The following is a 14082-nucleotide window of genomic DNA, read 5'->3' as shown; positions in this document are numbered from 1 at the left end:
GCCGCCCTCTCCCACCCATCCTTTCCCTCTACCACGTCACTGGCTCATCCCCAGCATTCATTTGTCCCTGATTTGGCATCCTTGCCAAGTGGGCTACAAAACTTCCCAGGATCTCAGGAAACTAGAGAGCAGGGCAGGTTATCCCTGACCCTAGTCCTCAGCTCTGCCAGGCCATGGCTTGAATGCCCACTGATCATAAAGCCACAACTCCCAGGAGCTGGCGGAGGACCTTACAGGCAGTCTAATCCAACCCTGAATTCTGCAGGAAAAAAAATGCCAAGCTAGCAGTGACATGACTCACCCAGGATCCCAGAATTAGTGAGAGGCAGGGCTGGGCTGAGAGCTTATAGCAGCTGTCTTCCAGCCCAGTGCCCTTGTCATGACACCACTCTGCCTCAAGGTAGCCTGCCAATGCCTCTAGCAACCTGGCACCAAGACACCATTGGTCAATGCTGATGCTTCAAAATTGACAGCCTCCAACTAGCAAACCCCTCACCTTCCTCTTCATCTTCCATCCTCTTTCTTGTGTTTTCTCTCCTCTCGCCCCTCTTCTCTCCTTCTGTCTCTCTTCTCCCAAGAAAGAAAAAGAGATAAAGCTTTCATCTGGTGGGAAGTTCTATAGCCTTGGCAAAAACCTAGTTCTTGCAGCTAAATTAAGGCTTGAGAGTTACGTAAATTCTAGCAACTCTCCACCCCCACCCCACTTTATTTGTTCGTAGGTGATGTGAGCTGATTGCAGTGTAGACCTTGTCCTTATTTTTTGCCCTCCCAAGGCCACCAGCTCCTCCTAGCTGCTGCCTGGCACTCTGTGAATGAGGAGTCAGGAGGTATTCTCTCTGTTATCTCCATAACAAATCTGATACAACCTCTCAGAACTTTAGGGATTTCATTATGTCTTCCCTCATGTACTTGAGCTTCGATTCTTAGAGTTTCTATGATAGCCTTGCAGGAATCCTCAGCCACGCCCCACCCCAAATGGTTACCATCTGCCACTCCCTGACCCCTTTCAGGCATGGCCACACTGCCGCACCCTCGTATCCCCGCTCCTCAGACAGCCCACTCTCCTCTGACCCTCCAGGTTGTTGCCCAGCTCTCCTGGGGGCCTGAAGTTTGCCTTCTTGTGGTTCTCACTCTGTGGCCCTAAGCCATGCCATCTGAAGCCATACAACTCTAGTTTGTCTAGCAACACCTGAAGCATTTGAAACAGCTCTGAGAGACAGCTTCTCTTCACCCAAGCTGCGTAGCCCCGGCCCTGCAAGTCTTCTTTGTAGGCTGCATTGCCTGGGCCTGTGTCCCATCCACCCCCTCTGCGGTGGCTTCTGCTTTGTCTCCCAAAAGGAAGCACAGCATTCCACCTGTGTCTGGCTACAGAAGAGGGAGCCAACAGTGGACTCTCTTTAGTAGCACTCAGGCAGCCAGCACCGGCATCAGCTCTACAGGTTGTATTGGCTTCAGGTCATACCCAGGCTTGCCCTGATCTCAAGAGGAGCAAAGCCCCAAAGGCTTCCCTCAGGGAAGGCTGCTGAGCCAGGTCTCCCAGCTTTTCCTCTCACCCTGGTGGTTAGTGCAGGAGGTCTATGCCTTTGATGTGAACCATGATTTCCACTTGGCCTTGTGTTGCAAGATCTTTTTATATCTGGAGTCTAGATTCTTTTCAGGAGCTGCCTCTCCTAGCTTTCTGTCTCCTTCAGGTTGATGAGCAAAGTAAACTTTCCATGTCAGGGCTGGCAACCTGCTTCTGCTGAAGGACCCAATTCAAGAAAAGTAAAAGTGTTTGCAAGTTGCATATTTCATTCTTAATGAAAACAGCTTTATTGTCTCTCCTGGAAACACACATTTACACATTTATTCTTAAAACCGTGGTTGCCCACTCCTAAAACAGAAGAATGATTGTGAGAAAATGTAGCACTATTAGCCAATGAATTCTTAATAATGGTTGGTCGTATCTGAGAAGTAAATACAGTATGGACAGCTTTCTAATTTTCCAGTCTTTACATGTGTCTAGGATGCTCTCATTTACAAAGTGCATTCCGTTATTTCTTTTATCATTCCATTCTTAGACCAGCCAGAGAAATCAAAGCAGGAACAAGCAAACACACTGCTAAACACACAGGTGCCACAGTGGCCCCAGCCATCCTCCACACCTTATAGTTAGGGAGTGAGTCACCAGGTGAAGTGATTGACCCAAGGTCCTGACCACACAGTGGGTCAGACTAGATCTGGTAGTACAAAATCTGTTTTATTCAATGCAGGATTTCCTGTGTGCCCATTGTGTGCCAGAAACTGTGCCAAACATTAGGGAATCTGAGATGTGGGCCTCCCTCTTTGAGCTGGATAGCCTGAACCCTACAGGCTACACCCACCTGGATTTTGCAATTCTAAAAGGACTCCTACTTCTCCCCCAGCCCTTCTATTATGTATAAGCCTGAAATTAAATCAGATCTTGCTGCAAAGCTGGAAAGCCCACGGGCTGCCTAAACCATGAATAAAAATGTCAGTCAAGACAGGAGCAAGGACACAGCCTGGAACTGTCCCTTGAGGATTCTTCTGGCACCCTGAAAGGAGCCTTCAGGTGCTAGAGATGGAACATATTACTTTCTAAAGAAAGACACAAACTTTTAATAAAAGCGGACTCTGGTAGCCCATTGGGAACCGCACACCACACTCCCTTTGATGTTTGCCTTGCATTTCCACTATACACAAGGAGGCTCTTGCCTCGGCCCTGACTGCCTCCACATCAGCTCCATGTCGTCAGTCATGGCCCCAACTCCTACGGGACCATCATGAACCCTGTGAAGGCTGCAATGAGATGGACATTAAGGTGGAAGAATATTTGTCCAGCTTCAGAACCCTGTGCTTTCAGGAACTATCCTCGTCTATTTGGGCTGTTTTCATAGCCCAGCACCACTCTAGTTATCAGGAAAGCAGACCTCTTCCAGGTCTAAGGGTCCCTTGTTTTGGACCTTGTCTGTGGCTTCATTTATCCTAAAGCTACTCTACAGACCTCAAAGAAGGGTTTCATCCTTTGCCAGTTTGCCAGATATTTCAGGCACTCTGAGTCAGTTGCAAAGTGCATGCATCAGCTTCCTCTCATCTGGCTTTTCATACCAGCACTGGCCCCTGCCCTGCTTCTCTGAAGCCACCAGAGTCAGAATTCAGATGGGCTGCGTGCTGGGCAGGGGTGATCCTCTGCTCCTGGTAGAAGTGGGGGTTAAGCAAGGCAGATCCCAGGCCTGCCCAAGGAGGGAGGGTGTCAGTTCATCTGCCCTGCCAGATTGCAAGCAGCAACCAGTGCCTGGAAGGATACGTGTGTCCTGGGGCTGAGAAATGCTTTTCTCTCCTGAGCCCTGCCAGACACTCTCAGCCACGCACATTTTCAGAAGTGCTGAGAAGTGAATTTGATTGGATTCAGGCCATAATGGGCTAGGGCAGAGGAGCCAGGTGGCTCCCGAGCTGGTCTCTGCTGCCACCATCAGGACGCACAGAGCCCACCACCCTTGCCAGAAGCCTCCAGCCTGGCGCTGAATTGGTCGGCGCTCACTATTGTCAGTGCCTGAGTTTTCATGAGCATGTCAGTTTTGTGGCTCTGGCAGGGTCCTTTGCCTATTTGTCACATGTGATGTCCGTTTTTGAGAATGTCTTCACCCATCCTCTCTGCAAGAAGATGGGGCCATTTGGAGGGTGAGATTAGAAAAAAAGACTAGCTGCAGATGTCTGTCATCACCAACTCAAGTTCACCCTGGCCAAAGTGGAGTAGCCCCTCTCTCTGACGCTAGACACTTGAGGGCACCCTCTGCACCTGGGCCCCAGAGCAGTCTGGCCTCCTTCCAGACACTGGAGCATTAGTGCAGCATTCAAAGAGATCACATAACACTGTGCCAATGGTTGCTCAGTGAATAGTAGACCTGAATGTATATGTGTGCCTTTTCACTCACGGGCCCCAAATTAGTTTATAATTATCATATAAGAAAACCCAGGTGAGAATGACTCTTGCCAACGAAAAGAGTAGAAGAGATTGGGATCAGAAGGCATTATGGCTGGGAAACGTGTCTCCTTGGAGCTTACGGATCAAACAGGGATGGGAGAGCCTCAAGGCAAAGCAGGGATGTCCAGGGGATGTCCTCCAGCTGTTCCAGTGTTAGGCCCACACTCTGACAGCTCTTCCCTGTGCATCCCAGCCAGCACCTCCAGCCAGCACTCAGTCCTCACTTCATGGCTTCTCCACAAGAGGGCCATGGGCTTCTACAGGCACATTCGCGCCTGCCAGGCTGGTGGGTCAGACACTAAGCCCCCCAACCTGGCCTCCCTCCATACCCTGAGGCCTCCCTGTGACCTCCTCTCTCAGCGTCCAAAGGAGGGAAATGGCTGTGCACAGCCCAGGTGCATTCCCCCCCCCCCCCCCGCCCCACTGGCACCTGTGGGCAAATCCTTTCCCTCACTGGTCTCAGGCTTCTCATCTACAAAACAAAGGGGCCAAACTGAAATGTATCATCACTCCCTGTCCTCACAGTTAAGCCTGCATGGATCATTAGAGAGGAAGCCTGGTATGCTTGTAAGACTTGGCTTGTGGAATCGAACATACCTGCACACAACCCCAGCTCTTAACATTGGTTGGCTGTAGGACTTACACAAATGACTTAATCATTGATCCAGTGTCTTCCTGTTTGCAAAATGGGACTCCTGTCTACTGTGTTAGTTCTTTCGAGATGCAGGCACCAAGATGGGATAGGCATATAAGATAATTATTGGGGGAAACACCTGTAAATGAATCTGGACAGGCCATCCCACCTCTCTGACCTCAGAAGCCTTCCCTGCTCACAAGCCACTCAATTCACACCTGGTTAATCAACAAAATCCAGACATAATTCTTCCTCCTGGGCCCTGGGAGTCTCAGGGATGAACAGACGGGATCACATTGTGCTCAGTCAAGCTGCGTGGAGCCCACCTCAGGCCATCTATGCAGGTGGGCTTTTGCGTCAGTCTAAGGCAGGAATCAGCTGGTTAAGAGCATAGACTGGCCAGGTGCGGTGGCTCACACCTGTAATCCCAGCACTTTGGAAGGCTGAGGCAGGCGGATTACCTGAGGTCAGGAGTTCAAGACCAGGCTGACCAACATGGCAAAACCCTGTCTCTACTGAAAATACAAAAATTAGCCAGACATGGTGGCAGGCACCTATAATCCCAGCTTCTTGGGAGGCTGAGGCAGGAGAATCACTTGATCCCAGGAGGCAGAGGTTGCAGTGAGCCGAAGATTGTACCACTGCACTCCAGCCTGGGCAACAGAGCTAGACTCCATCTTGAAAAAAAAAAAAAAAACATAGACTCTGGGGTCCGGATGTCTGGGTTTGCTCTTGGACCTATCACTTTATCTCTCTGAGCTTCAGTTTTCCTGTCTGTAAAATGGGGGCCCTAATAGTACTGACTTTATGGGGCTAATTGGAGGATTAAATTAATAAATATTTCTAATGTGCTTGGAACCGTAAATCCTGTATAACTATTAGCACAGGGTTTTTTTTTATGATGATGATGATAGTGCCAGAAAAGCTATTTTATCAGCATTCAAGACTTCTGCCCGGTGATTTTGCTCTGTGAACTTCTGCTGTCAGGGTCTTCTGTGGAATTAAGGCTCACTTTGTACAGTTTGCCATGCCCTGCCCCTTTTCCCACCATACACTTCCTCCAGCTGGGAACTCTTCTCATCAGTTTGGTGGTGCAACCCAGGCACCATCCTTGCTGCCTCCCTCTCCTCTCTGACTTGCACTCTCTCCACAGCTGTCCTGCTGACGGTGTGCTGCATGAAGAGGAAGAAGAAGACCGCCAACCCGGAGAACAACCTGAGCTACTGGAACAATGCCATCACCATGGACTACTTCAACAGGCATGCTGTGGAGCTGCCCAGGGAGATCCAGTCCCTTGAAACCTCTGAGGTAACGAGCTTGAAAGTGCTGGCCCTTGCCGGGCGCGGTGGCTCAAGCCTGTAATCCCAGCACTTTGGGAGGCCGAGACGGGCGGATCACGAGGTCAGGAGATCGAGACCATCCTGGCTAACACGGTGAAACCCCGTCTCTACTAAAAATACAAAAACTAGCCGGGCGAGGCGGCGGGCGCCTGTAGTCCCAGCTACTCCGGAGGCTGAGGCAGGAGAATGGCGTAAACCCGGGAGGCGGAGCTTGCAGTGAGCTGAGATCCGGCCACTGCACTCCAGTCCGGGCGACAGAGCGAGACTCTGCCTCAAAAAAAAAAAAAAAAAAAAAAAAAAGAAAGTGCTGGCCCCACTGCAGGGAAACCAGGCCCAAAGAGAGCCGTGGCATCTGCTCATTTCTGAGTGCCTTGCTCCTTAATGTATGGCCCATGGACCAGCAGTATCAGTAACACCCAAGAGGTTGTGGGCCCTACCCTGGCCCTACTGAGCCAGGGTCAGTGTTTTAGCAAGAATCCCCAGGTGCTTTCTGCACATTAAATTTTGGAAGCAGTGTTCCTGGGACTTTTGGTTTCTGGGAACAAGTGAACAAATACTCATTGAGGACCTGTTTTGTGCCAAGCACCCCCAGGGGACTATGAAGATGAGAGCTTGCTCCCAAAGGGACTCAGGTTCTGAGATGTGGCTGGGGGACAAACCCCAGCATCACCCAAAAACAAAGCCAATTAGGGGAAACAAGACGAGTTATAGACAAAGAGCTGTGGAAACCCAAGGAGGAAAGCCTTCCCAGTGGAGATGCTACGAAGGATCAATGGATTTCAACAGGCATTCCAGCAGAGGAGGTAGCCTGAGGAAAGGTGGGGATACGTGCTGGATCTGAAGGGAGAGAAGAATACACTGTGTCCGGGTATTTGCCCAAGACACCTGGCTAGTCAGTGAGAGAGCTGAGTTTTGAACCCAGGACTTTAACTGCAGAATCCATGCTCTTTCCATCCTCACACGGAGGGTGGAGTAGAGGCCAGAGTAGAACAGGAAAGAAGCATAAAGGACCAATTAGACACCGCCTTGATGGGGTATTATGGTATTGGGACTCTAGTTTGGGGCAACAGAGAGTCACTGAAAGTTTTGATCTTTGGGTGACCCAGTTTTAGAAGGATTATGCTGATGGCCTGGTGAAAGCACCCTATATGTGATCAGTGAATGGATAAGGAAAGAAAAGAACGGCTTGATAGATGAGTAAATGGATGGAATGACACAAAAAGACAGGCTAAAAATAGGTTGCTCAACTAGGATGCAATTGAGATGGCCAGGAGAAAGATAACAGACGTCTGAGTAAGGCAGTGAGAGCTGAGAAGAGTTCTTGTGGAGGTACAACCCCACCCCTCCTTCCCGTGTGGGTCCATTCCCCAGAGCAGCCAGGGTGAGCTTTTGTAAACCTAACTGTGGTCACATCGCTCACATGCTTAAAACCTTCCCATTTCTCTCAAGTTAAAGTTCAAAGTCTTGTATAGGACCCCATCTCGGTCCTGCCACCACTTCTCTTCTCTTTGTTTTTGTTTGTTTGTTTGTTTTTTGTTTTGCTTTTGTTTTTGAGATGAAGTCTCAACTCTGTTGCCCAGGCTGGAGTGCAGTGGTGTGATCTCAGCCCACTGCAACCTCCACCTCCCAGGTTCAAGTGATTCTCCTGCCTCAGCCTCCCAAGTAGCTGGGACTACAAGCACATGCGACCACACCCGGCTAATTTTTGTATTTTTAGTAGAGACTAAAGGTTTCACCATGTTGGTCAGGCTGGTCTCGAACTCCTCACCTCAAGTGATCTTCCTGCCTCAGCCTTCCAAATGCTGGGATTACAGGCATGAGCCACTGCACCCAGTCACTTCTCTTCTGTTTCTACTTAGTCCCATGACTTAAATACCATCTCTGCACTATAGAGTCCAAATTTCTACCTGTAACCTTGATGTCTCCCCTGGCCCCAGACTCACATACCCAGTTACCTGCTGCACATGTCTAATAGGCACCTCAAACTCAACATACCCAAGATTGAACCCTTGATTTCCCCCTTCCAACCCCAAAACCCAGACCTCACCTCAGCTCCTCATTATGTAAATGGTACTGCCAGCTGCCTTTCCTTCCTGCACACCACACTTCTAGTCCGTCAGAAAATTTCACTGGTTCTCCCTAAGCACCAGGACTTCTCATTGCCTGCACCTCTGCCCCTGGTCCAAGCCGTTCTCCTCCCTCACATCCTGAGTGCTGCAGTGGCCTCTAAGTTAGGATCCACGCTACCATCTTGCCTTCTGCAGTCTGCCTTCCACACAAGAGCCAGATGATCTTTTCAAGGCAGGATCCCATGTCTGCCACGGCGTCCACTTTCAAGTGGCTCTTCTCCACATTTTGAATAAAATCCAGACTCCTGTTCCCATGCCCTTCACAAGTTGGCCCCTGCCCACCACCTGAAACCCTACCACACTTCCCATTGATCACAGACCAGCTTCAGTGGCCTCTTTGCTCTTCCTCCTGCACAGGAAGCTTGCCCCCACCTTAGAGCTTTGCTGTTGCACCCTGTCTGAAATGCTTTTCTCCTGGATACCTTGAACCCTGAATTCCTTCAGGTCTCTGTTCAAATGCCACCTCCTCTGGGAGGCCCTCCCTCCCTGACCACTCTATATTAATTAAATCCCCGGCCTCATTCCGTTTCCTCTTCCTTACTTTATTTGCCTTCAGAGCACTTCTCACTGGACACTGCATCATTCTCTCCCTGTTGATTGGTTTGTGGTCTTGCTGTCCTGCTGCCTGAGGCAGGAGCATTGTTTGTTGTGCTCACTGCTCTATTCCCAGCACCTAGAGCACTGCCTGGCACATAGTAGGTTCTTAGTAAATGTTTATCAAGCTAATGAACTATAAATGTTGTTCACCACAATTTACCCCTCACCCGTCAGAGCCTAACACACAGTAAATGCCCAAGAAAAATGTTTAACCAGAGGACAAACGAGGGGCCAGCTTCATTGCAGCACTGGCCGTTAGTGTGGTCTGTGTACATGGAAAAGGTGTTCCTGAGACCTGTTGTAGTAAGTGGAAAATGTGTGACTTGACAAAGGGGCGGGTCCTACTTTAGGTATGGGCTGTGAACCCCTGAACTTTAAATTTCTCATATTCTCTGCAAATTGGTAAATGAAAACCAAAGCCAAAGGACAATACTCGTGAACGCACTATAGAAAAGGCCCTTGCTTTTTGAACATCCCAGTTAGTCATTTGGCACAGAGCACGAGGGCCGCCGTCCAACACAAGCCAGAGGCTCTGGCAGAAAGGGCCGCCCAGCCATTCATGGTCTCCAGACCAGGAGGGCGCCATAGGACCTGCAGCACAAAGCTCAGCTTGGCTTCAGAGTGAATTGGATTTTGCTGTTTCCCTCCTAGCAAGCAGTTCCTCTTATTCTGCTTTATTTAGAGTAATATTACAACTTATTCCAATTCTCTGGGCTCACACTATTTGAGGGCAAATGCAGGCAGCCTAGGGCCAGGATGAAGCCAGCCAAGTACACACACACTGCCAACCACCTCTAGAGCAATCATAAGGTCCCAGTTCATATTCCACCATGTTCCGTGTCCTCGGGACATGTACTCACCACCTGCCCTTTAGCTGCTAACTTTGGAGACTGCCAAATGCTTTGCCTAAGCAAGTTCCTCAGTTGCCCTGCCCCAACTTCTGTGTTGATGCAAGCAGCAAAACTCCGATCCAGGGCTGTACAGACAAAATTGTGATGACCAAAAGGTGCTTGGAAACTTCCATTCTTTTTTATTTTCCCTCCTCTTCCTCCTCCTTCTCCCTGTTTTCTCTTCTTCCTTCTTTTCTCCCTCCTTCTCTCCTCCTCTCTTTTTTCTTCTCCTTTGCTTTGGTTGTTTCCTGAATAGCTCTCTCTTTTTTATGCAGCAAAACATACCCACATGGTTTTGCCTTTGGTGAATACTTGCTTTGTGAAAGCTATAAAATGACAAGCCAAAGCTCAGTCTCCACAGTTGAACCCAAAAGCATAGTGGAGGAAAAGGATTTTTGTCTCGTCTTTGAGGTGCTCCACTATTTTCCTTAAATAGCTGGCTGCCTATCCACCCTTAGATAGGTGTTGAACTAATTCCAGACACTGAAGGAAATTATTGTCTTCTGAAAAGACATTTTATCAACAATGGCATTTCTTCTTTTCTTACCTTATGATTCATAAAGCAGTAAGTACTCCTCAGAAAGTATCTGTTACATATGTTTTGTTTAAAAATAAACTTCAGAGATTTAATTGTGGCTACTTAAAATGAAGATATTTCTAAGCAAATCTGGCATGAGCCAGTATACCTAGGCCTGCAGTTGAGTCTTTGCAAATAGCTTGAAGGTTCCGAGACATTCGCTGTTTTAAACTGGAACAAGCTGTGACTTTCTTTTTTCTCTCTCTCAATCAGTACCAGGGCCCGAATCCAAGTACAGCCATTCAGTAGCCCATACATGTTAGCTCTCCTTGGTAAGTGAAACCAAAACCCTGCCAAAGCCATACAGATTACCTTCTGGGCAGTGGATTGCCTGTTTCTAGGCTTTTCTGCTCCTGCAACTAAACATACAGACTGAAATTTTCATCCATCACTTATTATGCAGTCACACAGAAATGCAGATCCATTCAGTTCAGCATTGCTAGTGCTATAAGAAATGGGGCAATAATTCTGACTAGGCTCTGGAAGGACTCAGAGGGGGAAGGAACTGGCCCTTGAAGCCTCTCGAGAGGTCTGTTAGATCCTGACAGGTGGGTAGCAGGAAAGAGGTGAGTGAATCTAGGTGCACTCAGGAAGGAAAAACAGAGGAGTTTCCCAGGAGTCTGTGAGAAAGAGGCAGGAAGTAGTCTGGGGTCCAAGTGGACCAAGTTTTGCCAATAGTGCAGTGAACCATGCACTGTATGTGTGTCATGCATGGCAAGCCCCCTCAGACTTTGACAAGGAAAACAGTACCATCTCTGGCAGCCTGGGATTGGGGTGATTCCAGAAGCAGGAAACATTTTTTGAAAGCTGCTATAAAAATCTGAAGGAGCAGCACAAAAATTAAAATATACACATATACATACACACACACACATACACACGCAAATTAATTAATTAAAAGAATGGCACAGAGGGCTCTGCACCTCAGCATTAGCAGTGGGGATGATGAAAATGTGCACCAAGCCATCAATGCTGAAATAAATGTTCCCATGTGTACATTTCTTTAAGAACGGCCACCTCTTAAGCCTTCTCCAGTTCACTCCATCTCCTCCCTCTCTCTTCCCAGGACCAGCTCTCAGAGCCCCGCTCCCCAGCCAATGGCGACTATAGAGACACTGGGATGGTTCTTGTTAACCCCTTCTGTCAAGAAACACTGTTTGTGGGAAACGATCAAGTATCTGAGATCTAACTACAGCAGGCATCGCTTTGCCATTCCTATTTTTCGTCTCTAAATTATAAATATACAAATATATATATTATAAATATAACCTTTGTGTAACCCTGACTTAATGAGAAACATTTTGAGCTTTTTTTCCTATGAATTGTCAACATCTTTTTTACAAGTGTGGTTTAAAAAAAAAAAAACTTTACAGAATGATCTGTGGCTTTATAAAATAAAGGTATTTCTAAGCAAAGCAGTTGCATCGATTGCTTCTCTTAATAACCATTCTTGAGCACCTGGGGATCCCAGAAACCCTGGTCAGGTGAGGTGAGAGACTGACCTCCTGTAGAAGCTGAATGTTACAGTGGTCAAGCGCACAATTCTTTGAGTGATTCTTAAAGCTCTGGTTCCTCTTGATTTGATATGACCCCATTTCCTCCCTTCTCATATGAACACCTGTAAAGGGAACTGGGCCGCCTGCGGGGAAGACGGCAGACTCATGCACAGAGCGGGAAAAGGGAACATCTCATCACCTCTAAGGATGAGTGCCCTGGAGCCTTATGACAGCACCATTGGATGTCATGTTTAATTCCATCCAAGTTGTGGACGGTAGGCAGGAGCTTGGAGCCCTCAGGAATCCATGGAGGACATCAAGGCATCCCAAGGCCGTGTCCCCCTAACGTTACTTCCGCTGCTAACAACAGGACTGCCTTCCCCTGGTGGGAAAATGCTCCCTTTATGGCCATTCCTGTATCCCCTCCAACACCCATATCTGCATTAAACACCCGTGCCTTTCTCTGGGAGAGGATTTAGATGCAGATCCCGGCCCTGGAGCCTTAAAATGCTTGCCCTTCTTCAAGGATCAAATGTTTATTGGGGTTCAGCTTTGTTTTCTCAAAAGGCCATGGTATTGTGCCCCTGAGGAATACGTTTATCTAAGAAGCTTTGAGGTAGTAGAGTGATAATTTTTGAAACCTTCCTCCTGCAATCTTTAAAAAAAAAAAAAAATCCAAGCAAATCGTTTGGGAGAAGACATTATTATACTCCTACTTGGCACTGCAAACCTGCTCGCAGCACCAGCCGGTGGACTTGCCATCCAGCTCTCAGCTTCCGCTGCTCCCCTTGTTCCCAGCCGGCTGGCTGCCTCCCCGTGCTGTGTCCAGCACGGCCAACAGGGTCAGACCCTCAGAGATGCCCAAGGGGCTTCCAGAGGTGGCTGCTTCTCTCTTTTTTCCTGATTGTGGCTGAGAGAGATGATTACTGCTTTGACACTTCCTTTCTCTAAAAGAAAACTAGTTTGATAGTATATTTTGAATATAGATGCTCTTCTAGTCAGATTGGGAATTGAACTTGAATGTTGGGTCATATGTTTGTGTTGTTGCTGTGGTCTATCATGACTTTTTTCTTTCTGCGTTTTCCTTAAAAAAAGAAAAAAGAAAAAAAGATGGCCTTCAAAAGTGTGTTCTCAATGTTGTATGAACCTACTTCACATGAGTTCGGTTGTTGTCTCTCTTCAAAGACTCTTCAGCCCACAAAGAAGCAACTAAATGTTTCTCTAAGTTAATTTTCTAGCGTGTTGTTGTCTTACCTTTTTAACCTTACCATAATATTTCTGTTAACTGTTACATTTAATATACCAATGTGTGTGAGTATACAGAGAAAAATCTGTTTGTAAAGTAAAATTTATATATAATATATGTAATCAAAGATACATATGTTATATATACATATGTGGATGTATGATTTATTTTTCCTTATCCACAGATTTCAGCTACCATGTATACATAAATAAACTTATTTTATTAGCCAGAGGATTCCGTTGCTAATACATTTTGCATTCTTTTCAAGATAAGCTCTAAGCCTTCCTTGAGCAGTACCAACACCACTTTATATCCATCTGTATTTTTCAATCTGATTTAACAGTAAGGTGAGTTTTATGTATGTGACGAGCTAATAGGATTAGCAATTTATCATTTGATAAAATCTTTTTGAACATGTTTGCAGTTTCTCCAAAGTAGACTCATCTTTCATCAGGTCGTTGGAGGCAGGGTGTCAAAGTACATCCCCCCCTCACTCTCCCCGCCTCCAGGGCTGAGTGGATTTATATATAAATATCTTTGGTCCAGAGAAGTCTGAAGTTAACCTGGCCATTGAGTGTTACCATTCTGTAGAGAATAACAATACCTAAACATGACACATTTGTGCACAACTTAATCAGTAGCTTGAACTTGTCATTCAGCCTTGGGCAATACATCTTGGAATTCACAATAATGCAGATCCTCAGAACCAAGTCAGTGTCACCTGTATAGGAGGCTGTTACTGTAACACAGGCTTGCTTGCCCCTTCTGGGTGCATCAGGGGTGGTGTTCACAGCATTAATGCTATGTCTGAATAAACAAGGACACTACTGTCCTTTACTTAATCTGATTGGTTCTTTCATCTGTTCCTCAAATAGCCAACACTGATATTTATAAAATACCTTCCAGGCCATCTCAGATAGACAAAGTGGAAGACAATAAAGAAAGGAAGGGTTGGAGTGTCCTGGTCAGCAGAAAGGAAGTACACACAGAGTCTTCTAGTAGGCGACCATGTTTTTTACCTTTACCTGTGTGACCTCGGGTAGGTACCCTGCTCTCTGGGTGGTGGGCAACAAGGAGGCTCCTAAGTAAGTCACTGGCCCAGAGGTTGGAAGAGGGTGTCTGCTCCCAGCTCTGCTACTTTCTGGACACAGGATCTTGGACAAGTCATTGCAGTTCTCAGGATCCTCC

General features: G+C 47.3%; 1 protein-coding gene across 2 annotated transcripts in view; it reads left to right on the top strand.

Annotated features, from left to right (window-relative positions):
- Positions 1-13128, top strand: part of TMEM108 (transmembrane protein 108) — a 355944-nt gene extending 342816 nt beyond the window's left edge. For both annotated transcript variants that reach the window (XM_033212658.1, XM_033212657.1), the window contains exons 5-6: positions 5773-5927; positions 11219-13128. In XM_033212658.1, coding sequence (XP_033068549.1) covers positions 5773-5927; positions 11219-11341 — 278 coding nt within the window. In that variant the 3' untranslated portion in view covers positions 11342-13128. The remainder of the gene's footprint in view (positions 1-5772; positions 5928-11218) is intronic.
- Positions 13129-14082: the final 954 nt, after the last annotated feature.

The sequence above is a fragment of the Trachypithecus francoisi genome, unplaced genomic scaffold, assembly GCF_009764315.1.
Source record: "Trachypithecus francoisi isolate TF-2019V2 unplaced genomic scaffold, Tfra_2.0 Lachesis_group0, whole genome shotgun sequence".
NCBI lineage: Eukaryota > Metazoa > Chordata > Mammalia > Primates > Cercopithecidae > Trachypithecus > Trachypithecus francoisi.
Note: the sequence above shows the minus strand (reverse complement) of the source record. Positions and strands in the feature narration are given on the sequence as shown.